Raw genomic sequence first — 20210 nt, forward strand, 5'->3', positions numbered from 1 at the left:
ACTACAATGAGCCACATCTTTTTTATCCATTCATCTGTCGATGGACACTTAGGTTGCTTCCATGTCCTGGATAGCACAGAGAGATCAACTTGGTGCTTTGTGACCACCTGGAAGGGTGGGAGGGAGGGAGATGCAAGAGGGAAGAGATATGGGGATATATGTATATGTATAGCTGATTCACTTTGTGATAAAGCAGAAACTAACACATCATTGCAAAGCAATTATACTCCAATAAAGATGTAAAACATAATTAAATAAAATAAAAACTACAATGAGGTATCACCTCACACCAGTCAGAATGGCTATCATCAAAAAATCTACAAACAATAAACGCTGGAGAGGGTGTGGAGAAAAGGGAACCCTCTTGCACTGTTGGTGGGAATGTAAATTGATACAGCCACTATGGAGAACAGTATGGAGGTTCCTTAAAAAACTAAAAATAGAACTACCCTATGACCCAGCAATCCCACTACTGGGCATATACCCTGAGAAAACCATAATTCAAAAAGAGTCATGTACCACAATGTTCATTGCAACTCTGTTTACAATAGCCAGGACATGGAAGCAACCTAAGTGTCCATTGACAGATGAATGGATAAAGAAGGTATAGCACATATATACAATGGAATATTACTCAGCCATATAAAGAAACGAAATTGAGTTATTTGTAGAGGTGGATGGACCTAGAGTCTGTCATACAGAATGAAATAAGTCAGATAGAGAAAAACAAATACCATGTGCTAACACATATATGGAATCAAAAAAAAAAAAAAAATGGTTCCGAAGAATGTAGGGGCAGGCCAGGAATAAAGACGCAGGCGTAGAGAATGGACTTGAGGACATGGGGAGGGGAAGGGTAAGCTGGGACGAAATGAGAGAGTGGCATGGACATATATACACTCCCAAATGTAAAATAGATAGCTAGTGGGAAGCAGCCACATAGCACAGGGAGATCAACTCGGTGCTTTGTGACCACCTAGAGGTGTGGGATAGGGAGGGTGGGAGGGAGATGCAAGAGGGAGGAGATATGGGGATATATGTATACGTATAGCTGATTCACTTTGTTATAAAGCAGAAACTAACACACCATTGTAAAGCAATTATACTCCAGTAAAGATGTTTTAAAAAAGCACAGCAAAAGCCAACATGTTTCCTTGTGCTGACATTCTCTTGTTGGCAACTGGGCATCTATTTGGGTCCATTGTAACAAAAAAAGAAAATTTCAAAACTCAGATGGGGTGATCTTGTTCTCAGAATTCTAGAGCCATTTGACAAGCAGAAAACTATCCTGACTGGCTTTATGAAGCCTAATTATTGTTCCTTCAAAGACACTGGGTATAAAATAACTACTAATTGTTTAAAAAATCACTAGATAAATATGGAAAATCATAAATAATTACATGACCACAGTGTGTTCTGTAACCCAGAAATAGCCATTGCTGGCACTTGTGTGAATCCATTTCTCTCTTCTTGGATGTGCGTGTATTAACACAGGCATAGTGCTTGTTTGTATACTAGAGTACAGGCATTTCCTTAATATTATTCCATATCTTTGAAAACATCATTTTAATAAAGTCCACTATAAGAATCTATTAAAATTGACTCACCAAACCCTTACGGTTAGGTTAATTTGTCTCCAATATTATGTTGTAATAATACTGCAAAGAATATTTTTGAACAAAATTCTTCACCTGTCTCTTCCATTATGATCCTCCATCCTAAGGTCATAGATCATAAACATTCTTAAGTGTGCAGATAAGTCTTGTTAAATTTATGTGCAGAAAGAATGCAAAGCTTTGAATGATGCAATATAAGCATGATACATGTGTTTGTGAGGCCATGGATGCTTCAGTTTAGGAATGACTGCAAAACTGATGATATTCTTAGCATGAAGATTGTACCTAAAAGAAAAAAATGTATGAATCCCCAAATATTGGGGTACAGATATCAAATTAGATGTGTCCATTTCAAGGTCATGAATTCTCTTTACCTGTCAAGTAGCTGGATTTATTCATAATTATAGTAGAAAGCCCTCATTCAGGTGATTTGAAGAACTTTTCAGCCCAGTAAAGTGTCCAAATTTGTTAGCAAAGACAAGAATAAACATTTTAAACCATTAAATACTACTAGTATTATATAAATGTGTTATGCAATGTCATTCTTCATGTTCAAAGAAGGAACCATGGGACATTGTTCTGGTTGTGCAGAAAGATGTACAGAAACATGGTCAAAATGAAAGAAAGGGCTGCTCTGGAACTTTCCTCCCCAGCTCTTGAGCTTAATTTAATTTTCCTGTCTTCTGACCTTGCTTCAAGCCATAATATGCCTTACCTTTGCATGGTTCTCTGTGGTTTGCAATTTTCTCATTCAGTTCTTGCAGCACCACTCAGAAAGGAGATTTATTTTTATTGAACAGACAAGGAAATGGCCAATTAGAGAATTTAAATGACTAGCTCTACGTCACTTAGCTGGGACTTAGCCAGATTTCTTATAAAAATCGAGTCCTCCGTAAGCATAGCAATAAGGAAGCGTACTGCAAAATGTAAATCATATACCTGTGTTGGGTCAAAACTTTCATTGATGCTGAGAGAATGCAACATTAACACGAGAAAATTATTTGTGTGTCTTGTTTTGGATTGTTGTTCTTCCCCATAGATAAAAGTCCATCGTGGTAAAAGAGATTCAGGACAGAGGGAATCTCCACCACAAAGTGTGGTACAATTTCCCAGAGGAGCCAGATGGATGAGAAGCCTTCCACCAGGAAAAGTAAAGTCACATCTCTCTCTCTCTCTCTTTTGCTTTAATATTAATTTATTTATTTGGCTGCACCAGGTCTTAGTTGCGGCACGCAGGACCTTTAGTTGCGGCATGCGGGCTCTAGTTCCCTGACCAGGGATCGAACTCGGGCCCCCCTGCATCGGGAGCATGGAGTCTTAACCACTGGACCACCAGGGAAGTCCCAAGTCACATCTTGTATTTGCAGGCTACCTTATGGAAGAGTGGAAGCTTTATTTCCACATCCTCGTTCTCCATTCCTTCTCCTTTGTTTTTTATCAAGCCTCCCTGTTGTGGAGATTCTCCCATTATAACACTGGACCAGATCCAGCCCCTCATCCTGTTACCTGCTACTTTTCCCTTAGGGAGCCCCAATGAGTTATCTATGAGAAATTACGTCAAATGATCACTGAATCCCAGGACATAAGGAATGGAATGAGTCCAGAAAAAGTCATTTTAAACAAACCCCTAACCCATATATGAGTTCCTGCTACAATATCTTTGCTATGTAGCTGGTTATTTCCCATGAGCTTTGGAAACCTCCAGTAATAGGGAAATAATTCTTTTGCAGGCAACCAAATCTCATCCCTGAGCCTATTTGGCCATTAAAAATTATTTCTCCCATTATATATATATTTTTATATGTTTATCTGTCTCTTCACAGGTTCTCTCTTTGTTTCTCTTTAGTCCCAGTTCTCCAAATGTGCAAAAAAATTTAATCCATCATTCACATGGGAACCCTTTCAATGTAGGCCCATTGTTCCACTTCACGGGGACCTAAAAGAACGTGTTGCTCTTGTAACAGAATGACAGTTCCTCCAGTACCATATCACCTACAAACAGTAAAAATGGTTCCCCATATTAGTTTTTTTTAAGCTGAATATATGTGAAGGCAGAGCCTAGTGACATACAACAAAAATACTTCCAAGTGAACATTACACTAAGGAGTTAGTGGTTGTGCTCATCTATACACTATATATCAGGTATTTTAAAAGAGAACCCTTGGATGTTAGCTTAATTCAAAGGCAGCTCTCTAAGTATAAACTTTCAAGCTTTATGGTAGATGAATATGCAAAACAGATGGGACCACAGACTTGAGACTAGGAGACTCAGGTTCTGTGACTGGCTCTTCCCCATCTTCCTCATTCACTTTATTTTGGAACAATGTGACATAAATGCCTTCATTTAATTTTTCTTATATTTTCATCTGCTTCCCACACCTCTGAAAAAAGGCCATATTTGTTTTGCTTGATGGTAAGATCCCCGATTTATTGTCTTGAAGCCAACTAAAGAATATGACAAAGAAGGGTTGTAGTCATGATTATTTCGGTGAAAAAAGATAGTGGGACTGCGTGAAATCATCTGTAGTTTTCTCAGACTTAGCAGTGGGCGAAATGGAAAGAAGGTGATCTCAGTCAGGATACTCACTGCAGACATCTGTGTTATTCTCTAGTTCCCAAATTCTGTTCATTACGCTATGGACTGGCTCTCATCATGCACTTCTCAAACTTTACCGTGATAACCCAGCGTGTGAGTCTGAGCATTGCAATCATTGCCATGGTGAATAGCACTCAGCAGCCTGGTTTATTCAATGCCTCCACAGAAAGACCTCTTGCATTCACCCTCAATCGCTCCAACAGATCCACCAAGGAATTTAATTCAGGAGTAAGTATAATGGAGACCAAGGCTCTTTGTTGAGAGGGAAAACCCAGTTTGAAAGGAAGACTTGTATCTTGATTCTGTGGCATATAGAAGCATGAATTTTCAGTGGCAAACTAAAAAGGACTAGAATTATTTTTCTTTGAGATATTGCTTACCTCTGTGATTAAAATGGTCTCACTGAGATTATTATGATTACAAGGTTGGGAGTGGGGACTATAGGAAAAAATTGTGAACACTTCTAGAAAGGAATAGATTACTGGGTATCTTCAATGAAAAACTAGGCACTAGGATGTATCTAAGCACATCCTTCTGCCTGATTCTAAGCAGGTCTCTGTACTTTTCATAGTCTTTGAGCCATTTTACAACTCAGTAAGTTCTATGTAATAAATAGTAATGCAAATGATTCTTGCCCATAGCTCTGCAAATGAATCTTGTTCTGTGAAAAATCAATTGCTACTCTCCTCCACTTGCCCCTCAGTTGAATAAGCCAGTTTTGCTATATATTTAAAATCTATTTCAGCATTACTTCCCACTTATAAACGTGTGGGTCTTTGAATTCTCCTTTGGGCCAGTTGTAACATCTTACCAATTCCCCCATTAATCAATGAGTTAAATAAAATCTTTATTACATGTTCATTTTTTATTTGTATAAGGATCATGATTATAACCCATTTAAATTTTTTCTTTAAACTAACATTTATTTCACATTTCTAAAGTCATCCTCGTATTTTATGATTTTGTTACCTTGAAGCCAGCTTATTTATAATGACCTCTCTGTCTCCAGTCTTTCTTCCATCATTCATTCTACACATTCACACACCTGTGCTCAAGAATCCAGGATACCTTCAAGTCACGAACTCCTCTCTTGAGATGCTGTACTTCTCCAGAACCTGGGCGCACTTCTCAGCACACTCATATCTGCTATCCATGGCCCAGGGAGAGTCTTTGAGCAAGTCAGAGTTCCAGTTAGTTTCATTGGGTATCATTCCAAATACTGCAAGTCCACTTTTGCTGTTTTTCTTCAATAAGAATGAGTTTTCCTATTTCTCTTTATACAAATCATAGGCATTCTTCAAAGAATGGTTCAAGTACTTCTTCCTTCCTGGGACCTTCCCAAATTGTTCTTCCCTCTTCTCAAAGTCCCTATTTTACTGCCATTCATCCTCAAACTTGAATTCTGACATGAGTCATATATCTTGTATTATTTATAGTTATTTTAAGTGGACAAAATATTTCATATTTTACATTTTTTGGCTCTTTACTTCAATTTGTACCATGATGCCATGTATCTAGTGGTCTATCAAAATTATTTATTGGGTTACATCAGAAGAAAATGTGATCTTATTAATGTGTAATATGTGTTTTAGGAAGTCACCTCTGCTAGGGCAGACCATGATTCCTAAACTTGATTTTAGGGACTAATTTTGATAAGCATTCAGTAAAGATGTGTTTTCCTTATTTTTTGAAATGAGAGTCAGCATGTCACCTGAATTATTTACTAGAACCAAAATAGTTAAAAGAAACTCTTTCACTATATTTCGTTTACATCTTCCTATCAACTACCTATGTAATCATTTCTTTATCTCTTTTCTTCTTCATTTCTCTATTTTTTTTCCTTTTCTTCTTCATTTCTCTGTTTTTTTCTCCCTCTGAGAGGAGCAAATTAGAGATATAATTGGTTGTTTGGAAAAGGTGGAATATTTGTTTGGTTAAAAAATGGAGGAAAGCCAAAATTGGTATTTTATAGGAGGGTCAAAACCCCAAGCAGCTCTGGCTATAAATTAGAATTTTTATAAAAGAAATTCTTAGCAAAGAATTTTCCTTTTTTTCCCCCCAGGCCTCTGTATATGAATGGAGCCCAGAGACTCAGGGTATCATCTTTAGCTCCATCAGCTATGGGATAATACTGACTCTGATCCCAAGTGGCTATTTAGCAGGGATATTTGGAGCAAAGCAGATGCTTGGTGCTGGTTTGCTGATCTCCTCCCTTCTCACCCTCCTTACACCACTGGCTGCTGACTTTGGAGTGATTCTGGTTATTGTGATTCGGACAGTCCAGGGCATGGCCCAGGTAGCCGGTTACTTTCTCATTCTGTGTGCGATATGGATTCCTGAATTCTACTAGAGATCAAGAGTCTTAATGATTTTCATTTCAGGGAATGGCATGGACAGGTCAGTTTACAATTTGGGCAAAATGGGCTCCCCCACTTGAACGAAGCAAACTCACCAGCATTGCAGGATCAGGTAAGGATATACATACAGATCACAAGTTTGTAATCTGCTTCACCCTATTACATCTTTCCTTCTATGCATAGGATGGTTTGGGGGACAGGGAGGAAAGTGCTGTAAAAATATTCAGCAATATAAGACAGTCACATAACAAATAAGACAGATACATCTGTGCTGTAAAGCCACCAAGACTCAGAAGCAGAAAAGACCATTGTGAGCATTGTGAGGTTAGTCAGAAAAGCCTTGTAGGGAAAAGTTTAGAACTTTAAGAATTTGAAAAAATAGAAAAAAAAAAACAAAACAAAACCCAAGTAAACTGCATAAACACCATTTTAGCAAAGATATGCAAATGAGAATTAAGACTATCAGTGGTAAGGAGATAAATCAGTCTGGAAAGCAGAGTTTCAAGAGCCCACATTATTCTGAGTTCTTTACTCTTCTGAGCTAATATTCACAACATCCCTTTGAAGATAATTTTTAACTCTCAATTTCTTTTCTTTTGAATTTTATTTTATTTATTTTTTTATACAGCAGGTTCTTGTTAGTCATCCATTTTATACACATCACTGTATACATGTCAATCCCAATCTCCCAATTCATCACACCCCCACCCCCACCCCCCACTGCTTTCCCCCCTTGGTGTCCATATGTTTGTTTTCTACATCTGTGTCTCTATTTCTGCCCTGCAAACCAGTTCATCTGTACCATTTTTCTAGGTTCCACATATATGCGTTAATATACAATATTTGTTTTTCTCTTTCTGACTTACTTCACTCTGTATGACAGTCTCTAGATTCATCCACGTCTCTACAAATGACTCAATTTCCTTCCTTTTTTGGCTGAGTAATATTCCATTGTATATATGTACCACATCTTCTTTATCCATTCGTCTGTCTATGGGCATTTAGGTTGCTTCCATGACCTGGCTATTGTAAATAGAGCTGCAGTGAACATTGGGGTGCATGTGTCTTTTTATGTTATTGTTTTCTCTTGGTATATGCCCAGTAGTGGGATTGCTGGGTCGTATGGTAGTTCTATGTTTGTTTGTTTTTTTTTAATTAATTAATTTATTTATTTATTTTTGGCTGTGTTGGGTCTTTGTTTCTGTGCAAGGGCTTTCTCTAGTTGCGGCAAGTGGGGGCCACTCTTCATCGCGGTGTGTGGGCCTCTCACTATCGCGGCCTCTCTTGTTGCGGAGCACACGCTCCAGACGTGCAGGCTCAGTAGTTGTGGCTCACGGGCCTAGTTGCTCCGCGGCATGTGGGATCTTCCCAGGCCACGGCTCGAACCCGTGTCCCCTGCATTGGCAGGCAGATTCCCAACCACTGCGCCACCAGGGAAGCCCCCAATGTTTAGTTTTTTAAGGAACTTCCATACTGTTCTCCATAGTGGCTGTATCAATTTACATTCCCACCAACAGTGCAAGAGGGTTCCCTTTTCTCCACACCCTCTCCAGCATTTATTGTTTGTAGGTTTTTTGATGATAGCCATTCTGACTGGTGTGAGGTGATACCTCATTGTAGTTTTGATTTGCATTTCTCTAATAATTAATGATGTTGAGCAGCTTTTCATGTGCTTCTTGGCCATCTGTATGTACTCTTTGGAGAAATCTCTATTTAGGTCTTCTGCCCATTTTCTGATTGGGTTGTTTGCTTTTTTAATATTGAGCTGCATGAGCTGTTTATATATTTTGGAGATTAATCCTTTGTCCATTGATTCATTTGCAAATATTTTTTCCTTTTCTGAGGGTTGTCTTTTCATCTTGTTTGTAGTTTCCTTGGCTTTGCCAAAGCTTTTAAGTTTCATTAGGTCCCACTTGTTTATTTTTGTTTTTATTTCCATTACTCTAGGAGGTGGATCAAAAAAGATCTTGCTGTGATTTATGTCAAAGAGTGTTCTTCCTATGTTTTCCTCTAAGAGTTTTATAGTGTCTGGTCTTACATTTACGTCTCTAATCCATTTTCAGTTTCTTTTTATGTATGGTGTTAGGGAGTGTTCTAATTTCATTCTTTTACATGTAGCTGTCCAGTTTTCCCAGCACCACTTATTGAAGAGACTTTCTTTTCTCCATTGTATATCCTTGCCTCCTTTGTCATAGATTAGTTGACCATAGGTGTGTGGGTTAATCTCTGGGCTTTCTATCTTGTTCCACTGATCTATGTTTCTGTTTTTGTGCCAGTACCCTATTGTCTTGATTACTGTAGCTTTGTAGTATAGTCTGAAGTCAGGGAGTCTGATTCCTCCAGCTCCATTTTTTTCCCTCAAGACTGCTTTGGCTATTTGGGGTCTTTTGTGTCTCCATGCAAATTTTAAGATTTTTTTGTTCAAGTTCTATAAAAAATGCCCTTGGTAATTTGACAGGGATTGCATTGAATCTGTAGATTGCTTTGGGTAGTATAGTCATTTTAACAGTATTGATTCTTCCAATCCAAGAACATGGAATATCTCTCCATCTGTTGGTATCATCTTTAATTTCTTTCATCAGTGTCTTATAGTTTTCTGCACACAGGTCTTTTGTCTTCCTAAGTAGGTTTATTCCTAGGTATTTTATTCTTTTTGTTGCAATGGTAAATGGGAGTGTTTCCTTAATTTCTCTTTCAGATTTTTCATCATTAATGTATAAGAATGCAAGAGATTTTGGTGCATTAATTTTGTATCCTGCAACTTTACCAAATTCATTGATTAGCTCTAGTAGTTTTCTGGTGGCATCTTTAGGATTCTCTATGTATAGTATCATGTCATCTGCAAACAGTGTCAGTTTTACTTCTTCTTTTCCAAATTGTATTACTTTTATTTCTTTTTCTTCTCTGATTGCCGTGGCTAGGACTTCCAAAACTATGTTGAATAATAGTGGCAAGAGTGGACATCCTTGTCTTGTTCCTGATCTTAGAGGAAATGCTTTCAGTTTTTCACCATTGAGAATGATGTTTGCTCTGGGTTTGTCATACATGACCTTTATTATGTTGAGGTAGACTCCCTCTATGCCCACTTTCTGGAGAGTTTTTATCATAAATGGGTGTTGAATTTTGTCAAAAGCTTTTTCTGCATCTATTGAGAGGATCATATGGTTTTTCTTCCTCAATTTGTTAATATGGTGTATCACATTGATTGATTTGTGTATATTGAAGAATCCTTGCATCCCTGGGATAAATCCCACTTGATCGTGGTGTATGATCCTTTTAATGTGTTGTTGGATTCTGTTTGCTAGTATTTTGTTGAGGATTTTTGCATCTATATTCATCAGTGATATTGGTCTGTAATTTTCTTTTTTTGTAGTGTCTTTGTCTGGTTTTGGTATCAGGGTGACGGTGGCCTCATAGAAGGAGTTTGGGAGTGTTCCTTCCTCTGAAATTTTTTGGAAGAGTTTGAGAAGGAAGCGTGTTAGCTCTTCTCTAAATGTTTGGTAGAATTCACCTGTGAAGCCATCTGGTCCTAGACTTTTGTGTGTTGGAAGATTTTTAATAACAGTTTCAGTTTCATTACTTGTGATTGATCTGTTCATATTTTATATTTCTTCCTGGTTCAGTCTTGGAAGTTTATACCTTTCTAAGAATTTGTCCATTTCTTCCAGGTTGTCCATTTTATTGGCATAGAGTTGCTTGTAGTAGTCTCTTATGATGTTTTGTATTTCTGTGATGTCTGTTGTAACTTCTCCTTTTTCATTTCTAATTTTATTGATTTGAGTCCTTTCCCTCTTTTTCTTGAGTCTGGCTAAATGTTTATCATTTTTATTTATCTTCTCAAAGAACCAGCTTTTAGTTTTATTGATCTTTGCTACTGTTTTCTTTGTTTCTATTTCATTTATTTCTGCTCTGATCTTTATGATTTCTTTCCTTCTGCTAACTTTGAGTTTTGTTTGTTCTTCTTTTTCTAGTTCCTTTAGGTGTAAGTTTAGATTGTTTATCTGAGATTTTTCTCGTTTCTTGAGGTAGGCTTGTAAAGCTATAAACTTCCCTCTTAGAACTGTTTTTGCTGCATCGCATAGGTTTTGGATCGTCGTGTTTTCATTGTCATTTGTCTCTAGGTATTTTTTGATTTCCTCTTTGATTTCTTCAGTGATCTCTTGGTTATTTAGTCACGTACTGTTTAGCCTCCATGTGGTTGTGCTTTTTACGTTTTATCCCCTGTTATTGATTTCTAATCTCATAGCGTTGTGGTCAGAAAAGATGCTTGATATGATTTCAATTTTCTTAAATTTACTGAGGCTTGATTTATGACCCAATATGTGATCTGTCCTGGAGAAGATTCCATGCACACTTGAGAAGAAAGTGTAATCTGCTATTTTTGGATGGAATGTCCTATAAATATCAATTAAATATATCCGGTCTATTGTGTCATTTAAAGCTTCTGTTTCCTAATTAATTTTCTGTCTGGATGATCTGTCCATTGGTGTAAGTGAGGTGTTAAAGTCCCCCACTATTATTGTGTTACTGTCAATTTCCTCTTTTAGAGCTGTTAGCAGTTGCCTTATGTACTGAGGTGCTCCTATGTTGGGTGCATATATATTTATAATTGTTATATCTTCTTCTTGGATTGATCCCTTGATCATTATGTAGCGTCCTTGCTCGTCTCTTGTAACATTCTTTATTTTAAAGTCTATTTTATCTGATATCAGTATTGCTGCTCCAGCTTTCTTTTGATTTCCTTTTGCATGGAATATCTTTTTCCATCCCCTCACTTTCAGTCTGAATGTGTCCCTGGGTCTGAAGTGGGTCTCTTGTAGACATTTATATATGGGTCTTGTTTTTGTATCCATTCAGCATGCCTGTGTCTTTTGGGTGGAGCATTTAATCCATTCACGTTTAAGGTAATTATTGATAGGTATGTTCCTATGACCATTTTCTTAATTGTTTTGGGTTTGTTTTCATAGGTCCTTTTCTCCTCTTGTGTTTCCCACTTAGAGAAGTTCCTTTAGCATTTGTTGTAGAGCTGGTTTGGTGGTGCTGAATTCTCTTAGCTTTTGCTTGTCTGTAAAGCTTTTGATTTCTCCATCAAATCTGAATGAGATCCTTGCTGGGTAGAGTAATCTTGGTTGTAGGTTCTTCCTTTTCATCACTTTAAGTATATCATGCCACTCCCTTCTGGCTTGTAAAGTTTCTGCTGAGAAATCAGCTGTTAACCTTATGGGAGTTCCCTTGAATGTTATTTGTTGTTTTTCCCTGGCTGCTTTCAATAATTTTTCTTTGTCTTTAATTTTTGCCAATTTGATTACTGTGTGTCTTGGCGTGTTTCTCCTTGGGTTTATCCTGTATGGGACTCTCTGCACTTCCTAGACTTGGGTGGTTATTTCCTTTCCCATGTTAAGGAAGTTTTTGACCATAATCTCTTCAAATATATTCTCGGGTCCTTTCTCTCTCTCTTTTCCTTCTGGAACCCCTATAATGCGAATGTTGTTGTGTTTAATGTTGTCCCAGAGGTCTCTTAGGCTGTCTTCATTTCTTTTCATTCTTCTTCTTTATTCTGTTCTGCAGCAGTGAATTCCACCATTCTGTCTTCCAGGTCATTTATCCGTTCTTCTGCCTCAGTTATTCTGCTATTGATTCCTTCTAGTGTATTTTTCATTTCAGTTATTGTGTTGTTCATCTCTGTTTGTTTGTTCTTTAATTCTTCTAGGTCCTTGTTAAACATTTCTTGCATCTTCTCGATCTTTGCCTCCATTCTTTTTCCGAGGTCTTGGATTATCTTCACTATCATTATTCTGAATTCTTTTTCTGGAAGGTTGCCTATCTCCACTTCATTTTGTCGTGTTTCTGGGGTTTTATCTTGTTCCTTCATCTGGTACATAGCCCTCTGCCTTTTCATCTTGTCTATCTTTCTGTGAACGAGGTTTTTGTTCCACAGGCTGCAGGATTATAGTTCTTCTTGCTTCTGCTGTCTGCCCTCTGGTGGATGAGGCTATCTAAGAGGCTTGTGCAAGTTTCCTGATGGGAGGGACTGGTGGTGGGTAGAGCTGGCTGTTGCTTTGGTGGGCAGAGCTCAGTAAAACTTTAATCCACTTGTCCGCTGATGGGTGGGGCTGATTTCCCTCCCTGTTGGTTGTTTGGCCTGAGGCAACCCAACACTGGAGCCTACCCAGGCTTTTTGGTGGGGCTAATGGCAGACTCTGGGAGGGCTCACGCCAAGGAGTACTTCCCAGAACTTCTGCTGCCAGTGTCCTTGTACTCACAGTGACACACAGCCACCCCCCACCTCTGCAGGAGACCCTCCAACACTAGCAGGTATGTCTGCTTCAGTCTCCTATGGGGTCACTGCTCCTTCCCCTGGGTTCCGATGAGCACACTACTTTGTGTGTGCCCTCCAAGAGTGGAGTCTCTGTTTCCCCCAGTCCTGTCGAAGTCCTGCAATCAAATCCCGCTAGCCTTCAAAGTCTGATTCTCTAGGAATTCCTCCTCCTGTTGCCGGACCCCCAGATTGGGAAGCCTGACATGGTGCTCACAACTTTCACTCCAGTGGGTGGACTTCTGTGGTATAACTGTTCTCCAGTTTGTGAGTCACCCACCCAGCAGTTATGGGATTTGATTTTATTGTGCTTGCACCCCTCCTACCATCTCATTGTGACTTCTCCTTTGTCTTTGGATGTAGGCTATCTTTTTTGCTGAGTTCCAGTGTCTTCCTGTCGATGATTGTTCAGCAGTTAGTTGTGATTCTGGTGTTCTCACAAGAGGGAGTGAGAGCATGTCCTTCTACTCCGCCACCTTGAACCAATCTTAACTCTCATTTTACAAAGGAGGGAATTAAAGTATGCAGAGATTAAGTAAATTGCCCAGAGACAAATAACTAGCTGACAGTAGAACTGAGATTTGAGCCCCGGCAATTTGGTCCCAGAGTGCACCTTCTCAATCACCATGTTACACTCCCCCACCAGAGCGTGTGATCATAAGGACTTGACAACTACATCATTGCTATTTGCCCCAACTGGTAGCACTGAGAATGTGTACTTGAAGAACAGAACTGAGGGTCATCAAGCCTCTCACTCCCCAGTCCAATGCATGACTGCATCCTGCAGATTTTTACTCTAAAGCCACCGTCCTGTGTGGCTCCTTCCGTTGCAGTTGTCACCATCTCCTCTATCTACAAATGCTCAGTTGGTCTTCTCTCTCCTCTAGCTTTGTTTCCTTCAAACTTCTCATCAAAGCCAAGTTATCTCCCTAAAGCACAGACAGGGCATTTTTGCTAACCTGCTTAGGAATCTTCAGTGTGTGCCTTCATGATTACAGAAGAAGACTGACCCCCTTATTGCATGGATATAAAGATGCTCTACCATTTGGTCCCAACCTGCCTTTGTGCTCAACATCCCTCTGTAAGCAGTGCTCAGATTGTAGCATGTACAGTCTGCACTTAACTTCTCTCCTACTCTATTTCTACTGGCTCATTTTCCTGGAAGGTCTTTTGCTCCCAGCTTCTTTTACCAAAATTCCATCCATCCTACTATTAGCTCATGTAAACAATTTGTGAATCTTATCATCAGTTTTAATTTTCTCCTCATGTATACTTTCAAAGAAAATTGTAGTTTTATTGTCATATTTATATTCCACATTCTTTTTTTTCAAATTGCATATTGGGACCCATTGAAGGGGTCATAAAATCAATTAAGTAGGTCAAAACCAGTATTTTTAAAATGAAAGTGAATAGAATAGAATGGAAAATTTTGGAGTGAGTTGCACACGGTAAGATTAAGTATTGATTCATGAAACTCTTGTTTGAAGTGTGTGTGTGTGTGTGTGTGTGTGTATTTGTGTATATATTGTGTTGCCATGAAAGATACATTTCTTATTATGGGTCTCTGAAAAATATGTTCAGACTCCAAGGTCTACCTTGTATTACACTTATAATAGTGAATTTTGTTCACGTTTTTCTCTGCAACTGGGCTGAAATCCCCTTGAGGTCAAGGACTTTATCTTATTAGTTTTTGTAAGAGTTTCCTTTTCTGTTGCCAACCTCATATTGCCCCTGCCAGAATGTAACTCTAATTATAAGGAAATACTTGTGGGCTATGTTTGCAGAGAGTTTCTATGACAAACAAAGGGATTTGTATTTGGTCACATTGGAGTTAAGGAGCCATTGAAGTATCAGGTGGCATATTGTTATTATTTATTAATTCTAACTACTTCTCATGACTTCTCAAGATCTCTTATCGGGGTAGATCTGTGAGCTGGAAGAAAGACTCTCATCACCCAGTAATTCTAAGTCTGCCACCTCTTTGTTGGGACAACATCCAGGGAAGTCACTCAGTCTCAACCTTTGCTATTTTCCTCAGTGTTTTTTATCCCTCTTCTCTTCAGGGGCAGCGTTTGGGTCCTTCACCATCCTCTGTGTGGGGGGACTAATCTCACAGGCATTGGGCTGGCCTTTTATCTTCTACATCTTTGGTGAGTCACTTTCTCTTAACTCCTAACACCTCCACTTCCCAGGCATTTGTTTTTATGCTTACATTACCTATCGCCCACATTCTTCCCATTTGAGAGAAAATGTCCATTGTTAAATGGAAGATGACGAAGAATGTTGAGGATTGGTAGATTTCTTAGTCTAGTCTAAGAGATGACCATCTTCATGGTGCTGACTTCTGAGATATCAGGAGTGTAGCCTTACACACCCACCCCAGGCATCTTCTGTAGAATCTCTGCCACCACGTCTGAAACACCAGGTCTAGTTGCTCTATGTGGTTAACATGTCAGAGCTGGTGAAGCACATTTTCAATATGTCTTCATATTTTATTATAATTATTGTTTCTGCCAAGATGCCCTTAACCTATTTTCTACCAGGTGAATCTTGCAAAGCTCAAATTAAACGTACACCTCCCTATGGGGACTACCAAGACTTATCCCATCAGATTAAGTCTTTCTGTCCTCTATGATGCTTACTGATAATTTCTTTTCTAGGCTGTGTTGGCATGTAATTATTTATTTCCCCTTGTCCCTCTCCACTAGATTATGAAATGACTGAGGCAAGAAATTCATTCCATATTTTTTTTATCACTTTGGTACTATCATAGTGCCTGACTTATAGATTTATAAATAAAAGAATGGATAAATCCAGTAATTAGAGGAAATTTAAAGAACATTAGTCCACAGAGTCTTTTAACATAGAACCTCTTCAGGTGACAAATCTCAGCAATGAGACAAGTTTCTATTCTCAATATGGTTCCAGCTAGGATGGCTTTCTCATTAATGATGCTAATCCCAGGTCATTTTTGTCCACACATGTTGATCAGGTACTGTCAATAAATATTTTTCTGGAAATCCATAATGGATGTATTGTTTGAATACAGATAACACTGTCTTTTGCAAATGTGTTGGAAAATTTTCCTCGCCACACTCATTTTATGGCAGGTTGTTTTGTATATGGTTGAATACCTTTCTCTTCAATCCTGACTATTCAGATCTTCTAAAATAAGACAGTAATGTGTGTATTAAGAAGTTGTTGCTAATGACACACCACGATATATCCACTGGAGTCTGAAGAGTAACTGATCAACTATACAGTGGTACGTTCATGCTCCTGCTCTGTCGAGAGGGCTCTGACATTCACAAATGGCACTCTACATTTAGTCAAAAGGGGAGTTGTAGATGAGTTGAGATGAAGAAGTGGGAAACTTTAGGTCATGATGGTGGAACAACCATGAATTGATATGTGTGTTTTGGGGTGAGGTGTGCTACTTCAGAGGAAACTCCCTTCCCCTAGCACACAAATCTACCTGAAAACTAATTGGATCCCAGCTTCCCAGGTAGCATTGGCTGCGTCTGCTGTCTCCTGTGGTTCATGGTGATTTATGATGACCCCATGCATCACCCATGCATAAGCGTCAGGGAAAAGGACCACATCGTGTCTTCACTGGCTCAACAGGTACAGTGCAGCCCTTCTACCTGTGGGCCATGCAGAGATCTCCAGGGTAGGGTGTGGGGCTCTCAGGAGAGGCATCCTCTGTCCTGTTCCAATACCCATACTGATTAGATATTTCCTTTCAGTCCAGTTCTCCTAGACGATCTGTCCCCATAAAGGCTATGGTCAGATGCCTACCACTTTGGGCCATTTTCACGGGTTTTTTCAGCCATTTCTGGTTATGCACCATAATCATAACTTACCTACCAACGTACATCAGTTCTGTGCTCCATGTCAACATCAGAGATGTGAGTATGCTTCCTGTACTTCTATGAACATGATAATGGCAATAAGAAGAAACTGTTCTGTGCTGCCTACTACATTCTGGCTTTACACATAACCACTCCTTTAACCCTCACAATGATTGAGAGACATTGTAATGATTTCCTTTGCACAGGTGTAGAAATGGGGACACAGAGGGGAGATGACTTGCCCTGGATTACACAATTACTGAGTGGTAGAGCTGCTGCGGTATCTGTGTTCTTAACCACTATGCAACGCTGCCATACTAGCTGATGCTTCAATTTCTCTTAGAAATGAGTAGTGCTTTTCTCTGGAGACCAGTGTAACGCAAGTGCTGGCTCTCTTACCTGAGAAAGTGTTCTCCTCATGTGGAAAAGGATGCTAATTTCCTTAAAGCAACTCCAAGTGTCAGGAGGGTGGGCTAACGGTTGGTCTGTGTAACTGATGAACTCTGGTGCCATCTGCACCTCATATGTAACTACTCACTGTATACATTTCCTTCCTTCAGAGTGGGGTTCTGTCCTCCCTGCCTTTTATTGCTGCCTCAAGTTGTACGATTCTAGGAGGTCAGTTGGCAGATTTCCTCCTGTCCAGGAATCTTCTCAGATTAATCACTGTCCGAAAACTCTTTTCATCCCTAGGTAAGGATGGGGGGACTCGGTTAACCAATCCCTTTTTCCACACATGGTCAGAGAAGTTTCCTGATGGTGTGTCCCCATTGCCCAGGGCTCCTCCTTCCATCGCTGTGTGCTGTTGCCCTGCCTTTTGTGGCTTCCAGTTACACAACAACTATTATTTTGCTGATACTTATTCCTGGGACCAGCAACCTGTGTGATTCAGGATTCATCGTCAACACCTTAGATGTCGCTCCCAGGTAAGATTTTACCTCTTTTATCTCCTCCCCCAGGCCCTTCCGGAGGTTTAGGCCTCAGTCTTCTTGCAACTACTTCTTGTTGTTGACATGCACAAAATGATGGCAGAGTAATAGCAAATAACTAGAAATGTCAGTACGTGGCCATGACCTAAGGCGTTTTTAGAACAACGGTGCCCAATCTTGGCCAGTAACAAGTAGATGAAACTTCCTTAGCTTCTCCACTAGAGATTGGACTGTGCGTTCTGGGAAATGACCCACACATGTGTTTTGGAAAAGCTTCCAGAGTGTTGATGATATTAGCTACCACATATGTATACACTTGCCCTGAGCCAGGTCCTATTCAAAGGACTTCTCATATATCAGCACATCTGATCGGCATAACTACATGTCCTATTGTTATCCTCACTTTATAAGGGAGATGACTGAGGCACAAGAAGTTTAAGTGACATGTCTGAGGTCACACAAAGGCAGAGCCAGGATTTGGACCCAGGCTGTCTGTCCAGTGTATGTTGTCTCGTCCACTGCACAAACTGCCTGCCATGCTGAGATGCTGTGGTGGGAACCTGGGCTCCTGAGAGACAGAATTGTTTCCTAGTTGTTGAGTCGGTGGATAGGTGATTTCAGGTTTGGCAAACAGACATTGCCCTAACTATCTTGAAGTGAACAGAAAAAACTGAATTAGGCTAAATGACTTTGCTATTAGAGCTGAACTGCATTAAAGTTGAGTTGCTGAAAAGCAATAGGCAGCTTTCTATATACAATCATCTCCCCGCAGGTATGCAAGTTTCCTCATGGGAATCTCAAGGGGATTTGGGCTCATCGCAGGAATCATCTCTTCCACTGCCACCGGATTCCTTATCAGTCAGGTTGGGCCAGTTTATTGAACATCTGAAAGTGGCAGGTATTGTTTTAGGCACTGGGGATTCACAACAGGGCCTCTGTTCTCAAGGATTTTATGGTCTGATGGGGAAAGTAAGCCTGGATGCCAACACAATTACTCTGTTTGTAGGGGACTCTAAATCAGAGTCTGGGAGTTCACATTTCCCAGGGAAAGAGAAGTAAAAGCTGAATTTCTAAAAATGAATAGGTATTAGATTAATGAAAATGAGCAGTTCAGGCACAGAAAATAGCACATGTGACTTCCTAGAGGAACAAAAGTATGAAACAGCTCTTAGTTATGACCAGAGTGAATGATACATGTCAAGGATAAGAGATGAAGACACAGGAGCAGAAGGGGAAGGTTATGAACAGTCTGTTCAGATTAATTCCAATTTCTAAAAAAAATCACAAAATGGAAACCCAAAGGGTCCCAAGGCCAGCTTGAAGAGAGGTTAAATCGTGGGTGGAAAGAGAAAGGCTGTGACACAGAGCAGGGAGCATAGCCCATGAGGCTTGCTCAGTACCAAGTGTGGGCTGGTAGGGAGGATGGAAAGGCAGAACCAGGCTGGGATGGCAGGATGGCAGGAGCCAACTTACAGAAAAAGATTTGTTTTGTTTTCAGTACATCTCTAGGTGATCTATTTTCAGGTTGCTTTTTGACCAAATTGCTAGGAATCCACTTTGACTATAATGCCAGAAATGAACTGTGACTTACAAGGGCTGTATGAGGAAAATCATACAGTCAGACCAAGTGTAACTCACATCATATTGAGATGTCCGTCCAGGGGGTTGTTGTGACTGATGTCGACAGTCAAAAACAAAACAAATCAGAGAGAGCACAAGAGTGAAAATCTTAAAGCTGTTGTTTTAGGCATAATTTTAAATGAGTAATACGATATTTTCAAGAATGCTGAGATCCAAATTTCGAGAAAAACATTAGTGTAGGTTAATTTATTTGGGTTTAAAGAAAAGTTCATCCCAAGCCAGAACCCAGTGTTCATTTTAGCATCCTCTTGTTTCCATCAGTTTCATAAAACCTTCTTTGAGAATTCAAGGTGCTCAGTGGTTATTGCATATTGTTCCCTAGATTCTTTGTGATCAGTGTTGCAATATACAAAATGGAGGATTTCTAGAACTAGTGGAGAAGGAAATGTGAGGCTGATAATTCTGTGTATTTTTTAAAATTTTCTCCAGGATTCTGTGTCTGGATGGAGGAATGTCTTTTTCCTTGCTGCTGCTGTCAACATGTTTGGCCTGGTTTTTTACCTCACATTTGGACAAGCAGAAATCCAGCACTGGGCCAAAGAGAGGACTCTTACCCGTCTCTGAGGATATAGTTGCAGACTTAAATGTAGTACTGACCATTAACTTTTTCAACATTTTTCACTTATCGTCATTCTCTTTTCATATTCTTGGCCATAGGCTCAGCAGTTCTCAATTTCGGTTACATGTTAGATTTCCCTGGGGAGTTTCTAAAATATACAGATGAATGGGCTCTACTCAGGGGATTCTGAATGAATTGCTCTGGGATAGAGCCCAGATATCACTAATTTTTAGACACTCCCCAGGATTTCTAACATGCAGCCAGGGTTGACAAACTGCTAGACAAACATGAAACATCAATTCCTGTTGCCTTTGAATTTTCCTTTTTGTAAGAAACTAGATAAAA

At 39.5% G+C, this 20210-nt stretch overlaps 1 protein-coding gene across 1 annotated transcript in view; it reads left to right on the forward strand.

The window, feature by feature from the left end:
• The window catches only part of SLC17A2 (solute carrier family 17 member 2), a 67081-nt gene extending 47084 nt beyond the window's left edge, over positions 1-19997 (forward strand). The window contains exons 2-12 of the mRNA XM_007177356.2: positions 2656-2766; positions 4229-4440; positions 6275-6508; positions 6594-6681; positions 14949-15035; positions 16391-16509; positions 16632-16793; positions 17297-17429; positions 17515-17662; positions 18438-18528; positions 19736-19997. Coding sequence (XP_007177418.1) covers positions 2739-2766; positions 4229-4440; positions 6275-6508; positions 6594-6681; positions 14949-15035; positions 16391-16509; positions 16632-16793; positions 17297-17429; positions 17515-17662; positions 18438-18528; positions 19736-19870 — 1437 coding nt within the window. The 5' untranslated portion in view covers positions 2656-2738 and the 3' untranslated portion in view covers positions 19871-19997. The remainder of the gene's footprint in view (positions 1-2655; positions 2767-4228; positions 4441-6274; positions 6509-6593; positions 6682-14948; positions 15036-16390; positions 16510-16631; positions 16794-17296; positions 17430-17514; positions 17663-18437; positions 18529-19735) is intronic.
• The last annotated feature ends 213 nt before the right edge of the window (positions 19998-20210 follow it).

Source organism: Balaenoptera acutorostrata, chromosome 10 (assembly GCF_949987535.1).
Source record: "Balaenoptera acutorostrata chromosome 10, mBalAcu1.1, whole genome shotgun sequence".
Classification (NCBI taxonomy): Eukaryota; Metazoa; Chordata; class Mammalia; order Artiodactyla; family Balaenopteridae; genus Balaenoptera; species Balaenoptera acutorostrata.